This window comes from Triturus cristatus, chromosome 1_2 (assembly GCF_964204655.1).
Source record: "Triturus cristatus chromosome 1_2, aTriCri1.1, whole genome shotgun sequence".
Classification (NCBI taxonomy): domain Eukaryota; kingdom Metazoa; phylum Chordata; class Amphibia; order Caudata; family Salamandridae; genus Triturus; species Triturus cristatus.
In genome coordinates this window covers 263,844,636-263,867,157 of record NC_140580.1, presented here as the reverse complement: position 1 = coordinate 263,867,157, position 22,522 = coordinate 263,844,636, and the positions used below count along the sequence as shown (strand labels likewise).

At 47.0% G+C, this 22,522-nt stretch overlaps 1 protein-coding gene across 3 annotated transcripts in view; it reads left to right on the top strand.

The window, feature by feature from the left end:
- HK1 (hexokinase 1) overlaps positions 1-22,522 on the top strand; it is a 1,728,681-nt gene that overhangs the window by 1,486,105 nt on the left and 220,054 nt on the right. For all 3 annotated transcript variants that reach the window (XM_085603586.1, XM_085603588.1, XM_085603587.1), the window contains one exon: positions 16,592-16,775. In XM_085603586.1, the coding sequence (XP_085459712.1) occupies positions 16,592-16,775 (184 nt within the window). The remainder of the gene's footprint in view (positions 1-16,591; positions 16,776-22,522) is intronic.

Sequence of the window (22,522 nt, the reverse complement as noted above, 5' to 3'; positions counted from 1 at the left end):
CTACATCATTTAAATATGCTGCACTAAAGTTTTCCAGGCCTGAGAGAACTCTATTTAAAAACCTTTGCAAAGTGCAGGTGTATTTTCCAGACCAAAAGGCATCAAAGGCATCACCCTAAACTGAAAGTGCCCCTCTGGGATTGAAAATGCTGACCTCACTTTTGGTCCCTGGTGAATCCAAGCTGCCAGTACCCTGATGTTAATCAAAAGTTCTTAAGAATTTGGCTGCACACAGCTTTTCAATAAGCTCATCTGCTCTTGGAAGGGGGTGTGCATCAGTTTTAGTGACTGCATTTAAACCCCTGTAATCCACACACAACCTCAATTCAGGATTTCACCTTTTAAGTGAGGTTTGGGGATCAGTACTGGGCTAGCCCAAGGGACTGTCAGAAGGCTCAATCAGCCCCAGCTCTAACACCTTTCTGACCTCAGTCTTAATGCAAGCTTTGACTTGATCAGGCAGTCTGTATATTTTATTTTTAACAGGGAGACTTTCACCACTGTCCACATCGTGGGTATACCTTGTTGTCTGACCAGTGGTCAAAGAAAAGAGCTTAGCAACTAGCTGTTGTTCAGTCAGAATCTGATAAGAGAACACCCTCTACTGCACCATCTTGTGGATTGTTTGACAGTAGGTCAAGGATGGGTTCAGTTTCCTCCTCCTGGCCTCCATCAGTGACCATGAGCATGTCCACACCAGCTCTGTCCTGGTGTGGCTTTAGGCTATTAACATGGAGAGCTCTGTGCGGACTCCTAGGGGTGCCTAAGTCTACCAAGTAGGTGACTTCTCCTTTCTTCTCCAAAATGGGATAGGGCCAAGTCCACTTGCCCTGGAGGGCTCCCCTTTCTTCTCCAAAATGGGATAGGGCCAAGTCAACATGCCCTGGAGGGCCCTGGGAGCCACAGGCTCCAACACCCACACCAACTGACCTGGTTGGTTCTCACCCAGTGCTGACTTCTGGTCATACCAGTCCTTGATAAGCTGAACTCTAAATGTCTGTTTGCTCTCTTCATGTACTCAGCCATGCATGAGCACAGGCCCAGTACATAGTCCACTATGTTCTGTTTGCACTCTGAGAGGTTTCTCCCCTCCTTCCCTTACCAGACTAAGAGGACCCCATACAGGATGGCCAAGCAAAAGTTTAAAAGTGCTGAATCCAACCCACTTTTGTGGCACTTCTCTGTGAGCAAACAAGAGACAATGTAACAGGACATCCCATCTCCTCCTCAGGTTTTATGGGAGACCCATTATCATGCCTTTCATGGTTTTGTTTAACCTTCAAACTAAACCATTTGTCTGAGGAAGAGAGGGGATGGTGAACTTGTAGCTCACACAGCATTCATCTGCCATAGCTTTTAGGTATACAGACATTAAATGTGTCCCTCTGTCTAGACCACCTCTTTAGGAAACCCCACCCTAGTTCAAGATACCAATGAGGCCCTTTGCCACTGCAGTGGCAGTGGCTGTCTTGAGGGGGGTTGCCTCTGGGTACCTGGTGGCATGGTCTACCACCACCAGAATATATATTTTCCCAAATGCAGTTTGAGGGTCAAGGGGACCAACAATGCCAATCCCTACCCTTTCAAAGGGAGTCCTAACCACTGGAAGTGGAATTAAGGGAGCCTTTGGTTTCCCCCCTGTCTTGCCTCTGGATTGGCAGGTGACACAGGAGCGACAAAACTGCTTTTCTTTTTCAGACATCTGAGGTCAATACAAATAGGCAACTAACCTGTCTCATGTTTTGGTTTGTCCCAGATGTCCAGTTAGGAGGATATCATGTGCTAATATCAGAATAAACTCTCTGTACACCTGGGGGACCACCAGTCTCCTGGATGCCCCTGGTTTGGGATCCCTGACCTCAGTGTACAAAAGCCTATCTTCTCACTAGATCCTATGGGTGCCACCAACAGCGCCCTCTTTTTGTCTTGTAGCTTGCTGCGTAACCTAAGGCCTCCAAGAGTTGTGCATGTCTTTTGCCCTTGGCATAGATCCTCCCTGGAGGCCCCTCCGAAGCTCTGCCAGGTCAAGCCAGATTCATTCTGCTGCAGTTCTCTCCTCAGGCACCCTGGAGAGTCCCCCTGCACTAAGAAGCTCTGTCAGGTCAGGCCAAATTCATTCTCCTGCAGTTCCCTCCACAAGACACAGGGCATCTCCCTCGAGAGACCTCTCCCCATGGTCCTCTGACCTCTGTGACGCTGCCTTAGCAGTTATCTTGCCCTGTGTTATTCTTTGGTCCACTATTTCAGGATCCAAGCTCCCATTCCTTCCCTGATGTGCTGCTTGTGGTCTTGTGGTAGCACACACCCAGTCACAGAGACCCAACATTTCGCATGAGCCTTCCTTCTAACTTCTGCCAAGCAGAAGTCTCCAGATCATTTCCTGACAGACACTCCACTGGGATGGCAGGGGACACAATCATCGTCTTTGGACTAGTAATCCCTCCGCACTCTAAGCTTACCAAGGCCATTGGATGGAGCATATTCTCTTTGTTGGCATTGACAAACTGGTGACTAACACCAGGTATCATTTGGTCTGGGGAAACCAGTCTAGTAGCCACCATAGTGACACTGGCACCTCTATCCATCAGAGCTTCTTCCTCAGTTCCATTGATTTTAGGCCTTTGTGTATACTTCTCCAGACGTGGCGGTAATACAGCCAGGGCTTCAAGATTCACTCCACCCAGGGAAGCTAAAGTAGCCTAAGTGTATCCTCTGGCTTTTCCAGAGTACACTTCCAGCCCCACTCCTATGTTAGCCAACTCTTTGGATTGTCCATCATTAGAGACTTTTTGGAGCATGCTGCATTTTCTTTCTTGTGTCCTGCCTGATGACAGTCATGAAACAGCCCAGAAGCATTTGCAGTGTCCCAGTTCCTTCCCTGATACCCTTTGTTTTGGGGCTGGGAGAAGTCTTGGGCTCACCCTCTTAGGAAGAATTTGAGGGCTTTTTGAGAACTCTTCTTTTTTTTATCTTGGCTCCTGCTCTCCTCCTTCCTCTGCTGGGAAGTCTGAGCACCCTTCTTTTGGTCACTCCCACCATGGGTCTTTCTGGACACCCTGGTTCTGACCCATTTTTCAGCTATCCTCCCCAGCTGTCTGGGGGAAGTGAACTTGGAATCCACCAAATGCTGATGCAATTTCTCTGGCTTACACTTAGTCAAAATGTGCTCCTTCATAATTAAATTATAGAGCCCATCATAAGTGTCCACCTCATTGCCTTTTATCCAACCTTCTAGTGCTTTTACTGAAGGGTCCACAAAGTCCACCCGTGTCTGATTTTGACATTTACCAGTGTTCCTAAGCTTCACTATATACCACTCTCTGGTGAGTCCAGATCCTTCTGTCAAGGTCTCTTTCATATGCTGATAGGACTCAGCCACATCCTCATTAAGGGTCAAAAGTCAATATCTGCCCTTCACCAAAAATACCTCCCACAGTAGAGAGCCCCAGTACTGGTTACCTTTCCTCCTCATTTTGCAGGCCCTCTCATTTGTTGATGTCATTACATCACTAAACCTTGTGGGCAATCCCTTTGGGGATCTTAGGGTCAAACGATTCCTCCTTTTCCCTATTAAAATTGTTGCCACCATTAATTTTGGGCTTCAAATCCATTTTGACCCTTCTATCTTAAAGGGCTAGTCTCCTTTTCTCAAGTTCAATATTTTCTCCTCTAGTGAGAGGAGATCAAGCTCTTCTTCAAGGCTTGCTGCCCCCTTACTAGTAGGGCGTCTGCTAGAGTGACTCCAGTCTCTTCCCATTGGTGAATGAGGTCTGGAAGAGGGTGGAGAGTTTGGGTCTTCACCTTCTTCCCCATCATCATTAATTTGGGCTAGGTCCTCATACTCACCCTCTTCAGTGTATTCCTCTGAGGAATGGCCCTCCTTCTCTAGTCTTTCCTTTTCATAGGAGCTGAGGGCTTTTTGAGGTTCCTCCTTTTTAGCTGTAACTCTATAGCTAATGCCCCTTGCTTTGCATAACACCCTTAGATCACTGATCCTCAGGGCTGGTTTGACTGCCAGGTCGAGATTCTTACTAGCTTCCATTGGGGGTATCTTTTAACTTGGAAGTCGGACCTTGTTAAAATGAAAAAATAACTTTTAAATCTTTTTTCTAACTTTCCTAAGCCTTTTTATTTTACTATTGGAATGGGGGTCTACACTGCCCTAGAATTCCAATTCATATAAATTTTCATGCAAAAATCACTTATGATCAAGTGGTACTGCGAAACACAAGTTCAAGATCCCACCGCTGTAACACCAATTTAGGAAGCCAGACCATTATGTGGTGATGCTGATTAGGCTTCATCATGCAATACTCTCACTATTCCCCAAAGATGGTCCATGGATACACAATAATAAATCCATATCTCAGCCCTGGTAGAGTGGCAAAGAGCAGTCATGCTTTACTAGAGGAAAATGTGGTGAACATTTCAGAGTACCAACATGGACGATAAGTAATTAAGACGACTCAAAAGAAATCTGACTCTAAATTTATAAAAAAATAAAGCAGATTGTTATCTTAAATTAGACACCAAAACGAGGGAGATAGATAAATATAACTGGAGTAATGGTTTATAGAAGAAAACATAAACCACATATTCAGTACTTCAGACTGTTTGCATTGCAGTCAATGGGAAAAAGTGGTAGTTAGTATTGTCACTTGTAGGTCGAGTTGCAAGGAACCCAAGGAGTGTGATGCGGGTGCCAGGATCCAACACTACAGTCAGTTCAGTTTTACCTGGCTCGAGAAGCCCGGGTGCAGTGTTGTCCTTGGTGCTTAAGCTGAAGCCGTGGCAGAGCTGGTTTTACTACTTACACAGTGCTGGTGGGGAACAGGGTGCCAAAAGTCGACGATGAAGCCGTTGTTGATGTCAGATGAAGATTTTGCAGTGTTCCCTCGAGGTGCAGCGTTGAGTAAAGGGGGTGGTTGCCAGACTGGTGACTAACAAGTCTTGGCTGCAGTTAGCACAGCAGAAAGTGATTTCAACGTCCAGAAGTCCTGGGTAACAAGGTAGCCATCTGAAACTTCTTGGAGGTCAGGCCTAGGTTTTCCACAATGCACAGGACAATCTACTTCTCGACGATCCCTCGGAGCGCCCGATGGCCAGTCATTCTTCGGTTCAGGTAGTTGTTTTTACTTGCGGTTCCAGGGGACTAGTGTAACTACTCCAGGGGAGTCTGGTGATTCCTGTGGCTCTCAAAGGGTTCCCTTTGTCGGTGGGAACCGAACTTTGGTCCAGGACGAGCCGCGTTCGTGCAGTTTCTGGAAGCTTGTCACAGGTGCAGAGTATTACGCCTTTGGGTTAGGTAGCTCCTGTTGTTGCAGACACAGGTTTCCTCTTTTGCCATTATTGCAAATCAGATCAGAACTGAAGTTCTGGTGACAAGGGTAGCCCATAAATCCTAGATTTAGGGGGGATAGGGGTGTGAGTACAAGTGGCCAATTGGCTACTAGCCCCAGCAGCTAATCCGCCTCTGAGCTGACCACATCTGCGGGTGTGGGTCATCTTTTCTACCCAGAACCCATTATTCTACCACTTGTAAAAATGGCAGAAGACTTCCTTAGCTGTAAAGACCAGGTAGCTCACCCTAGATTGTAGCTAGCCTTCTGGGGGTGTACACCTCCTGAATACCTAATAGTTTCACCTGCCCAGGTGCAAATATGTCTGGTGGCAGGGGGGGGGGAGGGTTGTTACCTTTGAGAAGCAGCCTTGTTACATATCATGGGCGGTGCATCCTTTGAAACTCACTGCCTTGATGTGCTACTCCACTAGCCAGCCTGTCAGGGAGGGAGGTGTGACCTCCTTCCATTCCAGGCCATTGTTTCTGACTCCTGGCAGAGTTCACCCCGCCAGGCAGGGGTCAGATTCCTGGCTAGGCAGCAGCAAGCGTGTGCTGGCAGCCAGAGCACAGGAAAGGCTTGGCCATCCAAGTGGGCAACCTTTAAGGTAGCCACCTGGGTGCATGCCACATCCAGTGGCAGTTTCTCGTCTTGGGCGGAAGAATGTCGTCCCACTTGCTGGCGCACCGGTAAACACAGAATAATAAAATGGACATTACCATTTTAATATTCTGTGTGCCACCGGGATGCACTGCTAGAGTGTGAGGAAGGGGGCGGGGAAGATTCCTGAGTAACAGCCGGGGGTTTGCTGGTACAGGCCCCCAGCCTGAAAGTGAGCATTGGATTAGCCTGCTCCAACCTATCCTGGAGCTGCTCGCATTCTCAGAATTGCTCCAGGATTGGTTGGGTTCGAGCTCCACTTGGAAGGAACCCCTTCCTGCTCCTCATCACCCTAAGGATCAGCGTGGGGAGAGGAGCACCGGAAGTAGTGATCGGTAGCCTGCAGCATTTATGGTGAGTGCTTCACCACCATTTATTAATGTTACCAGCCACCACTGCACGCTATTGGGTAGTTACCTTATGATGACATTAATTTGCTTTGTCGTCAGGTTAGCTAGAGTCTAACGCTGTGCCTAGTGTGCTTGACAGACCCAGAGGAGGAGGATCGGGAGGGGCCTTCGCTGGAATGGGCCTCGCAGCGAGGGAGCGTCCTATCGGGAGCCGCCGGGATTTGTGCTCGACAGGGAGCGTCATCGGGGAAGCCGCCCGGAGATTGAGGAAGCCGTACGGAAGACAGGGGACGCCCATCGGGACGCCAACATCACTCCAGGGAGGAAGGCAGCGTGCGATTCCGAAAGAGCCCCCCGGGTCCCCCGTGAAGCACCGGAGACCGGAGGGACGTCGCACCGACACCACCCACCTCACTTGGTAACCCTGAGCGACATACGCTCCGCCGCTGCGGGTGGTGCTGCCTTGGGCGGGGTGTGGGCTGCGGGTCACTGGGGCTGAATAACCTGACAGCGGGATCTTCCTCTCTTTGTCTGGGGGACTATCCCAAACACATGTGCCACACTGGACCGTGCCCTGAACGCGGGGGAGCCAAACGAGCACCTAAACAACCCTCCCTGTGCGCGGGGGACCTCACACGCATATGCGCTTGCTTGAGCATATCTCTCCACAATACGGGGCCCACGCTGACGACGGAGTCAGCGGTTCCATTGACGAAAGAACCAGAGACCCCCGCAGGATAATTTAGTCCTAACACGCAGCGTAGGAAGTCCTGTACGCAGAAGACAACCCCTGCACACGTTTTGTTTGTGTTCTGCCTGCCTGAGACTGAACTAGTGCCCATAAAGTGGGTCTAAAATACTGAACTGGTGATTTATATGCACAGTGCCCTTTACCAAAGACTCCCCTATCCTGCACGTCTATGGTTATACTGCACAAGGAAAAGCCTTTGCATATGTGAAGTTCTTTAAGGGATATTCAGAGTCAGATGGTTGTTTTCTGGAACATACTGCTGCGGGAGCCAGAACTTCGCTGCTGATCGTACTGGGGAGAGGACTGCAGGTCCCAGAAAACCCTTGGAGTCATCACCTGACGCGCTGCCTGCTTATAAAGCGCCTTGCCGCACCCGCTTCGCGGGTGCCGCTGTCGGAGCCAGAACTTCGCTGCAGATCTTACCATTGTACTGGGGAGAGGACTGCAGGTCTCAGAAAGCCCTCGGAGTCATCACCTGACGCGCTGCCTGCTTATAAAGCGCCTTGCTTCGTCCGTCTTTGCCCGTCACAGGTCGGAGGAGGCTGGGCTGGGCCTATCCTCTAATCTTCCACTCTTGGGTTACACAAGTAAGATATTGCGGTGAGCGACCTGGACCGACACGTCCCTGGAACTGTGAGTGATTGAACATTAATTCCCAGAGGACCCCCACTTTTGAGGTTGTTCTGTATCCCCATTGGTTTAACATCGGCAAAGCCTTAAGCTGCGCTAAGCTAGTACACCAATTCCCGTCCTAGTGGGAGAAAGCAGGTGCCCCCCTTGTAAACTAGGATATGGGAAAACATACTCCCTCATCTTACAGAATCAGTACCAGACAGAAAGCGCAATCCCGTACTCCAATGGAAAAGCATACTGCCATAGATAAAATGCTGCAGCAGGCCATTGGTGTAGTAACCAATGAAATCTCGCGAACAGAGAGACGCCTATCGATAATGCCTATATTACCCTCTACTTCGGTAGCCCCGAAATCAGGTACACCTAGGGAAATTCAACAAACAGATGACATTTATAATTCTCATGCAACGACAACTCAGGGCAAAGCAGCGATAACATCAAAGCAAGGGGGAGATCAGGGGGGAGATATTGAAAATAATACACCCAAGATTAAAAAAAGCCAAAAGAAAAGCAAAACTAACACAGGCAAAAAATGCTCATGTGAAATCCCGGTTGTATCATCTGGGAGCTCCACTAATGACTGTTCATCTGACTTAAGTAGCAAGGATGGAAGGAATTCCCCTGATTGGGTTATAGAGATGGTAAATGATCTCAAAGCTTACATAGATCTTGCAATTTCAAATAGCTTAGATAAAGTGATGAGTAAAATTAATTCACTATCATCACTAGTAGATTCCTGGGGCACTAAACTACCATCCAGTTTTCAAGGGGTGCAGTGTGCCATAGATACGGCCCTAAGGGCAGGACCCGAGCAGCCAACTAAAGCAATGACTGCTTCAATCAACCCATCTATTTTTCCCCACCCACATTCTGATAGGTCTGGACCATCTACCTCACCAATGGGAGCTGGTGACTCCGCAAATGGTGAGGATGTAAACAAAGAAAAGGGCCCTGCTAATTGTATACCCAATTGGGAGAAGGACCATAGGCTCCCAAACGAGGGTGCCAAAAAAAGACACGGACATTTGTTCCATTTAACCGAATCCTGCCTCCCATGCATAGTTCTGCCACCAGCCTCCTCTCCGTATGTGGTGGTATTAGCTGGAGTACCTAGTTTACAGACTTGTCGGGTGGAGACACACACAGAACTAAGAAATAAAGTATCACACTGGTTAAACAACAACAGACCCCTTCCACCCTGGGTACACAGTGAAATTATCCACGTGCGTAGGGTCAGCTGGGTAGGCCAGCGGCAGAAAGACATCCAGGGGGATTGTATTTTGATTAACTTTAGGGACAGACGAACGGTCCAACATATCTTACGATGGTCTACTCTGTCGATAAGTAAAAAAATCCAGACACTACCACTTAGCTATTTCTATCCGCAGGGCACTTTTGAAGAGAGGATGAGCTTGATACACAAAAAATGGGAATTAAGGGCCCACCTAGGGAAATCACAGCAAGGTGGCTGGGATAGCGACACTACACCATGCTTCAATATCCCTGTAAGCAATAGATACAGCCCCCTTGATCTGGTAGATTGACAAACTCCCACACACGGTAATGGGGATTGTGCGGGTGATTTACATGCGATAATCTATGGGGCTGGTGGCTGTAGGTTCAGAAACCACCACTTACCCATAGATAATAACCCAACCACCGTAAAAACCATCTTAGGCTCTGATATAGGGAAAAATTAGATTGTCTATACCACCTTATCATCAAGGCAGGGGGACCTGTTTAAAGATAATCCAGCTAAGGTTCTACTGGAGGATTGTAGGGGCCGGACTCAAAATGCAACTAGGAACATCGGAGCACAGGGGGTGGGGAAGGATGTACTATCAAAGGCCCACCCATTGTGCTTGGGGACACAGCAAGCAATTGATTTGATAGTTCCAGCTTCAGATCTTCGGATAAAGACCCAGGATGTTAGCCAGATGGGCAACAACCCCCTTGGAGCTTTATGCTCCCCTATAATCAAAGTGCAGGAATTGTCCAGTAAAGTAGGGGATAGTCTGAAGATCTTATCTTGGAATCTAGCAGGTGTTAAAAATAAATTATCAGACTGGGGAGATTTCATAGATAACCATGACATCTGCTTCTTCCAGGAGACCTGGGCCACGGAGGAATATCATAGGATGGGATTTGCAACGTTTAGCATTCTGGCCACCTCCAGTGGAAGGGGTAGACCGTCGGGCGGCCTAATTATCTGGTTGGGCACACATATTGGGGCGCAAGTTGAGTTGATAACTTTGCCAACAAATGATATTTTATGTGTTTTGTTGACATTCCCCAATAAGTTCAAACTAGCTCTCATTAACATATATTCCAGACCTGTAAGCTATAGACAGGAATAAGCGGTTTTGGACAATCTGGGATGCTTTTTATCAACCTTAGACCCAGATACGATGCTGATTGTGGGGGGCGACTTCAACTGTCAGTTCGAGCCACTTACCGATCTGAATTTAGGTGAGCCCTCAGAAGAAGACCGTCACTGGTCTATTCCGAACCTCAAATCACCCCCATAAAAATCTGGACACCGCTGGCCATCCAACTCCACTCATTGACTTTGGCATACTCCCTCAGGGCCTGTAATGGGAGAACAAAATCTGACCAACCGGCCCAGCATACATTTAATAGGGAAGGCCAATCGTCTCTGATTGATTATATCTTAGTGGAAACCAAATCTTGGGACAAGGTCCTTGACTTTCGGGTACGACTTTCGGGTACTTGAGAGACAGGACAGTGACCACAATGCTTTGGTACTGTCCTTGAACCCCGTGAGTATGGGTATCTCTGTCCCTCTATCTCCGTCTAGTGTGGGGTATAACTGTTGCTCTCAAATAATAGACGAAGGGTCAGGTGGTGCCATATACAACAATCGCCAACAAAGCTGGCTAAAGTATATGAGCTGGCGATACCTCTGATAGAGGAAATGGGGGAACTAGGCCAGACGGAGGTCTGTTATGGGACCCAGAAGAGGGCAGCTGAGATTCATGAGCGGTTAGTTGCTAGGCTGATTGAGATAGTCTACCCAACTGCAACACGTACAGGAGTTAAACATAATACTAACTCCTGGTTTAATGCCATCTGCCGCAAAGCAAAGAAGGAACTAATAGCTGCAGTTAAGGCTAAGGATAAACTCCGAATGAAATGCCTTCGGGCAATATACAAAGGGATCCTAAAAAGGGAAAAGAAAAATTGGGAAACCGAGAAGTGGGAGGCACTTAGGATTGCCCTGAAGGATAGAGACTTGAAATTATTTTGGGCTCTAGTAAGTGGGGGAAACAAGGAAGGACAATCGGCCCGGGAGCCCAATATACCGCCAGAAGTCTTGGAGAGACATCTTGAGGCTCTATATGCTGAGGAGGAATTGGTGGGTGCCAACACAGCCTTTTTGGATTCTTTGCATGTGCCTCACTCAGAAGGATTATGCGATATTACTCTGACCGAAGTTTGGAATGCTATTAACAGACTATCCCTTAATAAAGCCCCTGGTTTGGATAAACTCCCAGGGGAGCTTTTTCATATGGAACCAAAAATTTGGACTCCCTATTTATGTGCTCTATTTAATGCCATCTTGAGGGGTATGGCCCCGCCAGACTCCTGGTGTGGGGCCGAGATTGTTCCCATTCACAAAAAAGGTTGCCCACTTCTACCGTCAAATTATAGACCCACCAGTCTTATTGATATTCCACAAAAACTGATGGGCAGGGTCCTTCTTGATCGTATCCAAAGCTGGATAGAGGAGGAAGGAATCCTGAGCCCCTATCAAGCCGGCTTCAGATCAAGCACCTCAATTGTGTACCAGATATTTAGGCTACAACTGTTGTTCTGGAAAACAGCTAAGATGGAGGGTGGCAGCCTCTATCTTATTTTTGTTGATCTGAAGTCGGCTTTTGATTTGGTTCCTAGGGGGAAACTCTGGGAAGTTTTAAACGACCTAGGGATTCCACCCTATCTCCTTAAAGTCCTGGTGAGGCTACATACAGGGACCTATGCGCAGGTAAGAAGCGGGAAACATGGGGAATTATCTGCGTGTTTCTCTGTCAAAAAGAGGGTACGCCAGGGATGTGTCCTTGCCCCAACCCTATTTTGTCTTTATATCAATGGGCTCATCGACCATCTTAACAACACTAAATTGGGTCTGGGGAATATACAAGCGCTGATGTTTGCGGATGACACCTTGTTGCTGTCTAAAACTCCATCAGGGAGTCAACGCATTTTGGATGGATTTGCCGAGTTTTGTATTAAGCGGGGCTTGGAGATCAATTTAACCAAGACAAAATACATGATCTTCAACCCCCCCAAAACTACTCAGCCAAGTCCCTCTCTTGATGGTATACCCCTGGAAAGGGTGAGGACATTCGATTACTTAGGTATTACCCTATCAGAAGATTTTACATAGGAACCCCAAATGGTCAAGGCTAGACTCAAATTATCTCAGACGGTAGGTGGGATAATGAAATTCCATAGATCACCCACATATAGGTCAGTGGCACCTGCAGTAGAAATATATAAAGCCCAGGCAAGAGGGGCCGCTCTATATGGGGCTGAAATGTGGGGACATATGTCTGCTGTCAATCTAGCAAAAATAGAGAACAACTTTATGAGACAGATTGTAGGTCTCCACTCAGTAGCCCCCTAGTTCCCCTTCGTATGGATCTGGGCTTGTTGCCCATAAATGAAGAAATTGCCCTGAGGCCCATTACATTTTGGCGTTGGGTATGGGTGACCCCAGAACTTTCCGCCTACAGAGACGAGCTGAGGGAGATCCTTACTATTAAAACCACAAACAAGATTTTGTGGTTATTGTATATTAGGGATCTCTTGGCTAGGCTAGGTAGGCTTGATCTCTGGCTAACCCCAGTGATATCATGTCGATCAATATCTAGACAAGACTTAGTGCACCTCTATAGACAGGTTAACTTGCTGCTGAGTTTTTGCTAGTTAAGGCTGAATACAGGAAAGAAGAGATCCTTGACTTGATTCATCCCTTGCAGGCCAGGAAACTCTATATGCAATTTAGAGTGGGGAATCTCCCTCTAAATGCCCTTACTAGCAATTGGGCACTAGAGAATAAGAGGACCTGTCCTGCATGCACCCATAGGGAAGAGTCTGAAATACATGTAATATTTTTTTGCCCGGCATATACCTTCCCACGCAAACGCTGGATAATACCAATATGTCGTAATCTTGGGTTTAAGTTACATCTAGAGGCGTTTAGGATATTAAAACATGATACCCATCCCCCAATAGTTTTTGCTGTCTCTCAATTTTTAAATTCGATGTGGTATTTACGCAGGGGCCTTGTAAAGTGACATGTGATTTTCTGTGTGCACTGCGTACATTTTTAATTCTGATCTAGGCTTTTTAACTTTTGAGTGTTTTTATCTTATTTTATGACACTTCTTTTTTTCTTTAATTTTGAGAACATTTTCTGTTCTTTAGACTTATATGTTGAATATAATATGCCTCCTTGACATGAGACGAATTAGCAAAATGAGGCTTTTTTTATATCGTAGCTATAGTAAGGGCACGTGTTATAAATGAAGGATTCTCTGCATAGTCCATCTTGCAGTATGCTTAGATTTATGTAGTCCTTGGTGTCTGATCATCTACGTATATTACAAAGAAATGTTGATAGTATTCATATTTGTGTAAATCTTTCTGCAATGATTTTTATAATTAACTATGTTTATGTTTTTGGATAATCAAAATCTATAATATTTTTAATGCAACTGGCGGCATTCTCTGCTTGTTTGTAGCAAAATTGTATACTGTAGTATTTTTCTATTCTGTGCTTTTATGGTCTTCGACCGAAATAAAGTTATTTAAAGTAAAGTAATTTGCTTTTCCTGTCAATGTTGACGTTGTTAAGTGCAGGAATGGGTTTTGTTGTGTTGCAATGCAATTTACTACATATACATTGTTGTTGTAATCGTTTGGCTTTTGCATACCCCCTGTTATGTTTTTTGTCCCCCGGACACAAATGAAAAGTTCTTTGTCTTGTGTCTTCAGCAGCGCCATTACCCAGCCAGCAGAAGTTTCAGCCTGGCCAACAAAGCATGTGTGGTTTAATGATACAAACCATGTTAAACTTAATCCTCACATAATTTCTAAAAACACACTCTGGCATGCATTACTCTGTTGGGGACACGCGGGTGTCCCTGAAAAGCATAATGATGGAACAGTTGTGAACAGCACATAACTACAATACTCTGTCTCGGACACCATACCATGGCATAGCACTGTGTCAAATGATACAAATTCCAAGTAATGACGTCCACTTTAAAGATTAGGAGTTCTGGCACTGATTCGTCTTTTTCTTGTAAAACTGTTGTCTTGCACTGTGGAAAGTCTACTTGTTCCTATCACTCTAGCTCTCTAGCAAAGGTTTTGAAGGTTTCGATCCAAATGTCAAATCAGTTGACAAATCTCGTCTGGTGGCTCAGTAGACTAATGCATCTCTTGCAGCAGTTTGATTTTGACCTCGTAGTCACAGGTTCGAACACCGGTAGGTCCACTCAGCCTTTCATCCACACTCTAAAATAATTACTAAGCACTAAGATCCCCTGTGGTTTGAACGCGGACTATACATACACAAGACTTCCCTGATTGATGTATGTAACCACCTGTTAGTCTTTAACAGCTGCACCCACCTTTTAAGAAAATAAATCGAAGAATTTTGGACTGAACCTTAAGTCCATTTGGTAACTGTGTGATACAGATGTCATCAGCTGTGCTTACAGAGCCTGCTTCAAAGCGCTCCATGCTGAGATGCCGTTGTGGAACATCGCTTTATCTTCATTGTTTCCATTTGAGACTTGACAAACTTACCATCTTCTAGGTGCTGCAGCATAGAAAGCAAAACTCCAGCCTAACAAAATGTTACTCGTCATCTTATGCCTACTCTAGGTTTTGTAACAATGAACCCCTAAGTTCCTAAGCACAGTTTGATGTAACTTCTGCCTCAGAATTCCAAAATATTGTCACTTTGGCATGTCATAAATCTCGTTTTCCCTTTAGCTGCCTCTTTGCATGCTCTTGTGTAAATGCAGTGTTTCCAGCAGCAGCCGGTAGCCAGGGCAGGCGGTGAGCGGGGATGAGGGAGGAAGAGGAGCTGGGCAGCCAGGGCAGGGGCAGCCTGACCAGAGCGGGGTGTTGTGGTGTTTCTTCAGGTACTGGAGTCCCTATGTTTCTGTCACTATGCCTGTATACTGGTAGAAGGAGGGTTAGGGACAGCTTTTCTCTGCCCCTGCTGCACTAGTTTAACAGACCGGGCTGCAGCTGCTGCCAGTCGTGCTTGGCCGCTGTGTCCACTAGGGACCCTGCAAACTGAGGACTGTTATCGGGCTACAGAGAATAAGGACAACCTTGCAGAGCCAGCCACTGTATCCAAACCAAGAAGTTCAGTATTAGACCTATAATTTGTATATGGTTTTATTATTATTATGATAACTTACATTTTTTATAGTGTGTAACTGGCACCTGTTAGCATTCTAAACTTCTTTATTTTTATCCTCCCAAATCTACTCAGTTATGGAGGTTGGGTTGTACTCCACTAACAGTACTCTCTACATGACATATATGTGTTAGACCTCGTGATCCCCGTGACCTGCTCACCACATTACTTTCAGATGTCACTCACCAGCACTGGCTATATCGTCCTCGACATCTCATGTCAGAGGTGATGAGGCACGTTGTTTGATACCAAGCACAACATATTTAGGCAGTACCGTAATGGATCTGCCAACCTCGGGTTTGCCTGTGTGCCAGCCAATGTTATCCAAGGACTGTCTATCCCTTATAGTGTCCTTTAATGGATAACGGCCACTGTAGGGACGTATACGCCTGCACTTGCATGTCCACACCTTTAATATAATGCACCCTCCCTCCTGGGATCAGGAGGCTTTCCTTAGGGGTGACTGACATATATTAAAAATAGTGCATTCACTTTGCCACACATGGTGAGGGCAAAGTCAAGTACGAGTAATTTGCACTGCTCCATCAGTTTGAAATGGCAGGCCTGCTGTCAGTAGTTTACTTTGGGCACTGAGGGTGGCACAAACAGTGCTTCAAGTTTTGGTGACCCCTTTAACATACATGCCCTGGGTACCACTGGGACCATGTACTAAGGACTTGTAAAGGGGTTAAAGTCCTTTGCCAAATGGAGTTACCAATTAACACATATCAGTTTCAGGGAGAGATCACTGGCACTCTGGCCTGGGCAGCTGGCTCCAGTGCACTTTCAGAGTCATGACAAATAGCATTGAGGCAAACCGTGGGGAGGTGACATACAAAAAGTGCACTATCCTACACATTATTTTACAAATTAAGCACTGGGTGCATTATAAATGCAGAGTTGTTCAAGCAGCTTTCAGTTACCTGCATGAAATTGGTTTATCTTGGAGCCAATTGTTGTGTAGACTGCCACCTCTCTTAATGGCCACAGTCCCCACTCTGCTTTTCCCTGCTGTTGGAGTCTCCTGATTCCATCTCTTCCATTGTAACCAGGTCTTGTGAGTGATTGTTTATGTGGGGGATGTAGTGAGTGGGAAACAGGTAAAATCGATGGTAGGAATAGCACAGCGATATTTCAGCATGCGCGACTGGTATTTTTTAATACATTTAATATGGCTACCAAGTTGTCTACATGCAATATAGTTGACATTTGGAAGTAAAAAATAAATAGCATTCTAAGATGGCTAGAACAGCTATTGACTTTGCAAATGCTTGTAAAATCAGCTAAATAAAAATGGACTAAAAATACAAGACACTATTTTATGTAGTATACATTTCTATGTTTTTATTATTTTGCAGGTCATTAATGTCAAACAATTTATTTTTTGCTTCAGGGACTGGCAGCAATGCTTGCTACATGGAAGAAACGAGAAACATAGAAATGGTGGAGGGAGATCAAGGACGAATGTGTGTTAACATGGAATGGGGAGCATTTGGAGACAATGGATGCTTAGACGACATCAGAACAGTTTATGACAAAGCTGTTGATGAATTGTCACTGAATTCTGGGAAACAGAGGTAATCAGAATGAATTTCCAAGATTGTGCTTGCAAAGAAGCTTATAATAATGTGTGATCATTGAAAAATGAGTGAGAACATTCAGGCATAAGAGAGTCTTGCTGGAAAACGTGGAAATTGTTCATTTTAAAGCCAGCACAAAAGAACAACAGTTAGAATGAGTTAAGTTGCAGAAACATGTAGCCCTATTGGCTTGATCTCTGTTGCGCTGTACAGAGCGAATCACTACTGAGACCTGTTCTGGTTCAGGTGTATGCAAAACAATCATACATGTGGCCCGTTTTTAGGTCGAGCCTGAGCAGTGCGCAGGCGCTGCTCTGGTGATCTGCTGTAGGTACTGTACGAAGGAGAAGCCCCGCCCATATTTTTTATTGGCTTGTGTCTTTGTCCTTTGTAAATGCTGTCGTCTGGTCCCTTAAGAGGCTTGTTAGTCCCTCCTTAATACGGACATGTCGTCATTTGTATCCTCTCATGGTTACTGGCCCCTTTACTTGGTTGTTACACGCTACGTGTACTATTTCCTTCATTGAGTTTTTCCTACGTTAAGCACGACGACATGCTTCGCTTACATTCAGGTGCCCATGCCAACTTTCACTTTCAAGCAATCGGGATAATGCGGCCATTTGTTTGCAATGCCATAGGTCTTGCATTTAAATGCGATACCTATAACATTGCAAATATTTTTATGAATAGTCCTTTCACCCATTATAACCTCTTTAATGATCTGCTTCTCGATCTCTGCTCCCAATCCCCTCTCTATAGACATGTTGCTTCGCTTGCGTGTCCTATCCCTATGAGCACTGCTGCTCGAGCTACTGAACAGCGTGCCGCTCATCCTCTGTTCTGCTCTCTATGATGATGGCTACTCTCTCCATCAATGCCGCTCTTCGATCCTTTTCTGAGTTTCCAGGTCGCCTGTGCTGATGGCCCTGGCATGTTCTATTTTCTGTTGGTTTTGCAGAGCCCAATGGTTCGAACGCTATCTGAGTTGGGAAAATGGAATGTTACTGTGGACAGCGTTAGCATGGGTGTGGAATTGATGGCTAATAGGGCGGGAGAGAAGCCTGCGTGCTCGCACACCACCGCTCCCCGACGAGGGGCTCTGAGGGAGACGAGCAAGCCGGGCTGTCTTTTTGCACGAGCGGGTGTGGGCAGACACTGCTCTCCTTTCCGGCCTGACTTCTCCTCCTTTGGAATGATTTTACCCCACGAGCGGTAAGGGCAGATTTGGTCTGCCACGTTTATTTACAAAGGGCGATTCTTTGGCGAGGTCATGGGGCAGGTTTGGGTGATAAGCAGCATTACTGAGAGGCATATGCGTGTGTGTGTCGGGTGGAGGGCCCGGGAAACGGCTGTGTGTTGTGTGCTGCAGGTGCACCTTTGGTTACAGTATACGTTAGAGCTGCACGGATGGTTTTCTGAGCCCCTGATATTCATAGTCCTAATTACGAACGCAGCGGATCTCTTTTTGATTGATACATGTTCAGAAGCATCTTTTATGAAAGTCGCCACCTCCCTTTCTCGTGCAGTGTAGAGTTAAGGGCATGGACGGTAGTCTTTTTTTCATGTGGCTTCTGCATGTAAGACACAGAGCAGCTAATAGCGCCTTGTGCAGCATTTCAGCCTTTGTCTATTGATGCAAGGAACAAAACAGTAAATGCATCTGCTCCTTGGGATGTGCAGGTTCCTAACATGCTGCTGTGTCATCATCATCGTCATTGCACGTTCACAATGGAGATATTTGCACATTTCTGCCATGGTGTCAGGGTACTGTGTATGAGGTGAACTCAGTCCAGGTGGAACAATATCCATAGTTCCTGCTTGCAGCCCCGCGCCCCACTGTTTAGTATTAATGCAGAAAGAGCACATCACTGTGAGTGTATTTTATGGCAAATGTTGGCGCAATCAGGAGATACTGGGGTTCTTTCTCCAATGCCTGCTGGTGGGGAAGCCCGTTTCCCTTGCCCAGCTGCCCTGCCACGAACGGATTGACCAGAGGGCGACACTGCCTGCACGTCCCAGCCTGCAACGCCGCCTGCATCACTTCTCAGTGCCCGGAGGCGCTTTAAAACGCAGCGCTGGATCCCGCAGTGCGGGAAACCTGTTTCCATTGCGCAGCTGCTCTGTTACGAACAGATTGACCAGAGGGGGATTCAGCCTACATGTCCCAGCCTGCAACGCCGCCCGCATTGCTTCTCAGCGCCTGGAGGCGCTTTAAAACGCAGCGCGGTACAAGGGCGGGCCCGTCTGCGCCCGTCAGAGACCGAAGGAGGCAGGGCTGGGCCACGTTATTGAAATCTACGGATCCAGAGACAACCTGCTTTGACTACCCAAGGTACTGGGTTATTGACATAACTGACATTGAGCATGGGTTGAGGGGACATAACAATGAGTAGGCCCAAATGTGGAAATGGTACAAAAGGGGGTGGTGATGGACGGAGCATCAGAACCAATCAAACACTCACACCCAGTCAACAGATCTGGGTTTGATCCATCACCGTTCTTTAGCCCACTCTGCCACCCCAGTTCAGACATGGCCATATGCAAATCAGTCTGACCCTGTGCCTCATGGGAACAGTCCAGCCCGAACTGCCAAACCATGCCTTCCCTGGACCGGAAACAAGCTTCCTAGGACCGGTTTCTGGCATTTCAGCCGTCTTCAGCCAGGTTTGCTTGAATCCAGTGGCAAAGTGAGCAAGGGACTCACGTCTGAGCATACCCTGCCAACTTATGGCGAACAAAGCGGTACAAATGTGGAAATGGGCAGGGGGTTGTGGGGACACTGGACGCTTTTTTATTGGGGGCTGAGTCTGCACTCATTCATGAAATCGAACTCACAGAGCGCAGATTGTCCCTGGAGCCCCAAAACTCACACAACCAATCTGCTCCTATCATCCCTGTGTTACAATCTAACCCGGAAGAAAACACATCGCATACCAGCATGTTACACTCTACGGTTTTGGACCTAGAAGTTATTAATGCCTCTGATATTATTGATAAATCTGATAAATCTATTATGCCAAATGTAGTTACACAGGGCCAAAAAGCAAAAATTAATCATGGGAATAGCCTCGCACCACCATCAAAGAAAAGGAAAGGGCAGGCCCCTAATAAACAAAATTACCTCTTGCCTAAACCATTAGGAGGTAGGAGTAAACCTGTTGATAAAGAGTATAATCAGGGGCCCATTCCGGCTTTAAAAGATGTGGAATCAATGGGAGCATTACCAATCCAGGAGAGGTAAGATTTCTGGAAAAAGCTGAAGTTAACGGTCTCAGCCCTTTTTGACCCGATATTGCAAAAGCTAACTGAAATTGAGGCTAGGTTAACTAACCTTGAAAAGCCAGTGATTAGTAGTACCTCCTCAACTTTGCTTGATCAGTGCCAAAAGAGGGTGGAGGTTATTTCCCCTAATGTCCAACTCACGAGCACTGCCGCGAGTGAGGTTGTGCATCATCCTGAACCTCTTCGAAGACCTCAGGATGATCCACTTTGCCCAAGGATAGTATGTACTTTGTCAAATGGTATTGAGACCCCACAGCAGATAGAAGGTCCAACTACCAGAGAGGCCCAGACTACACATGCCTCAAGTATCGCCCGCACTGACAAGATTAGTCGCACTCAAGACGAGAGATCTCGGATTACAAGCACCTTAGAAGTACAGATTCCTGACCAAAGAGGCTCCCGTGGCCCACATACCAATTTGCATCTACCACCAGAAGCAACTCCAAACACCTTGGTACTGGCCAACGTTCCCCCATTGTTGCCCGGTGAGTCAGAGCACTGGTCAACATTGAAGAATGAATCAATGCACTTCTTGAGTGCAAGGACAGGGATTAATAATAATTTGTTGTTCTCTGAATTTAAGATGGTGCGTCGGATTGGGTGGGTGGGAAAATCTACCAAGATTTTCCCTGGAGGTTGTATAGTATTATCATTTAGATCCCCAGGTTTGGTTCAGACAATGTTAAATAGAATGGACAATTGGTCCGTAAGTACGAGGGGGATAACCCTTTTACCCCTGGAGTTCTTTTATCAACCACCCAGACCTCCATGGCACATTGTAGAGGAGGAGAGGTTTATGCTGGCAAATCAGCACCCCCCTGCATCCTCCTTGGTTTCGCCCAAATCACTTTGAGGCACTGAGTGGTCTTGTAGATATAGACTGACTAACTCCCATCCCGAGAAATTTAGGTAAAATGGACACCTTAATTAAGGATTTAGGGAAAGTCCATTGTTAGACCTACGTCTAAGGGGGGTAGCTTGGCTCAGGTCACTTGGCTCAACACTCCATTTGGCTTTTTCAGGCCTGCATCCCACTCAGCTCGCAATCCTGCGCCACATCACTCAAAAAGAACACTACACCGATTTTTGCACAAGAGTTATTGTACTTTATAACATTTCTTTTCTGATCAGGATTCAATTTTCATTTTGACATTACAATTGGAACCAGTTCATTTCATTTGCTTAAGGACCTCTCTCTAATGTCTAAGGTCAAACCTGTACGTTACGGTTCTAGGTAAACTTATCTTACTCAATTCCATATGTCCTCAATGTAACTTAAACTTGCAGAGGAAATAACAATTCACTCCAAACAATACTGTAATCTTGGAGTCGCCCTTTTAGCTTATCCCACCACAGTTAGCAAGAGAAAGAGATACAATCCCCAATTATTGCTGGTTGAGGGACTTCCCCCTCCCCACACTGAGCAACAGGACTGTATCCCCCAATAGCTAGTTCCAGTCACCTTCTTCGTGCCAGTCCGAGTGTTGGTGTCCCCCAGGAATTGACCTCCCCCCTCCCGGGATACCCTGCTTACTGTAGTCGCGCTGACCGACCTGCGCGTAGTAGGGCACAATCCTGCACAAGAGGAACCAGTTCCCAGATGGCTGTCCTTACAACTGAAGAGGAATTCCTGTCATCCGGTTCGGGGGCGTCTCCCTAGGCACCTCCCCGCTGAAATACCTCACCCGGCGCTTACAGCGGAGGTCCTCTGATGCCACGGGCTGTCCCTCGACGCTTCCTGCTTTTTGCACTTGACAAGCGCACCCGCCACTGCCGACTGCAGCGCGATCTGCGGGGGCGCGGCCCTGACTCCGTCAGGCTCTCTCACTCGACAAGCGCTCCCGCCGCTGCCGACTGCAGTGCGGCCTCCTCACCCTGCTGCTGGAAGGGCGGCGCTTGTCTGTTGGTCCGGCACACGTGACCCGGGGGGGGGTGGCTTCACAGCCCGTCAGTTTCCTGGCCGCCGCTTCAAACGATTGATCGGCGCGATGTCAGCTCTACACTCAGCTGATGCGTGCGATGCCCCATCAGAGAGTCCAAGCACCCCTCCAGCCTTCACTGCTCCCTCAGGACTCCACCGGGGTCTCACAGTTAGGCCCACGCCTCACATACACGAAGGTGAGGAACTTAGTTCAGCCAGGCGGGCAGGCAATGATTTAAGGGGCTTGGTTCACAACAGTTCAGATGGGCAGGACCATTAGCCCGGGGTGTATTTAGCCCAGCTCCCTGCCTTGAAGTCCACGATGGGGCGCTGTCGCTGTCACCACTGGGGGGAAGTTTTGGATTCCCAAATGTCATCCAGGGAGGTCTAGGCAGTTCCAATTGCCATTCCCACACGGTATCCCTCTTCAGGCCTCCAGGTTACGTTAGGGATCCTTAACCAGAACACAATGCCTCCCAGGGTCGATGGCTGAGTGCGGGGATCGGTCAAATGATAGCGGGTGATGTCAACTAGGTAGGGG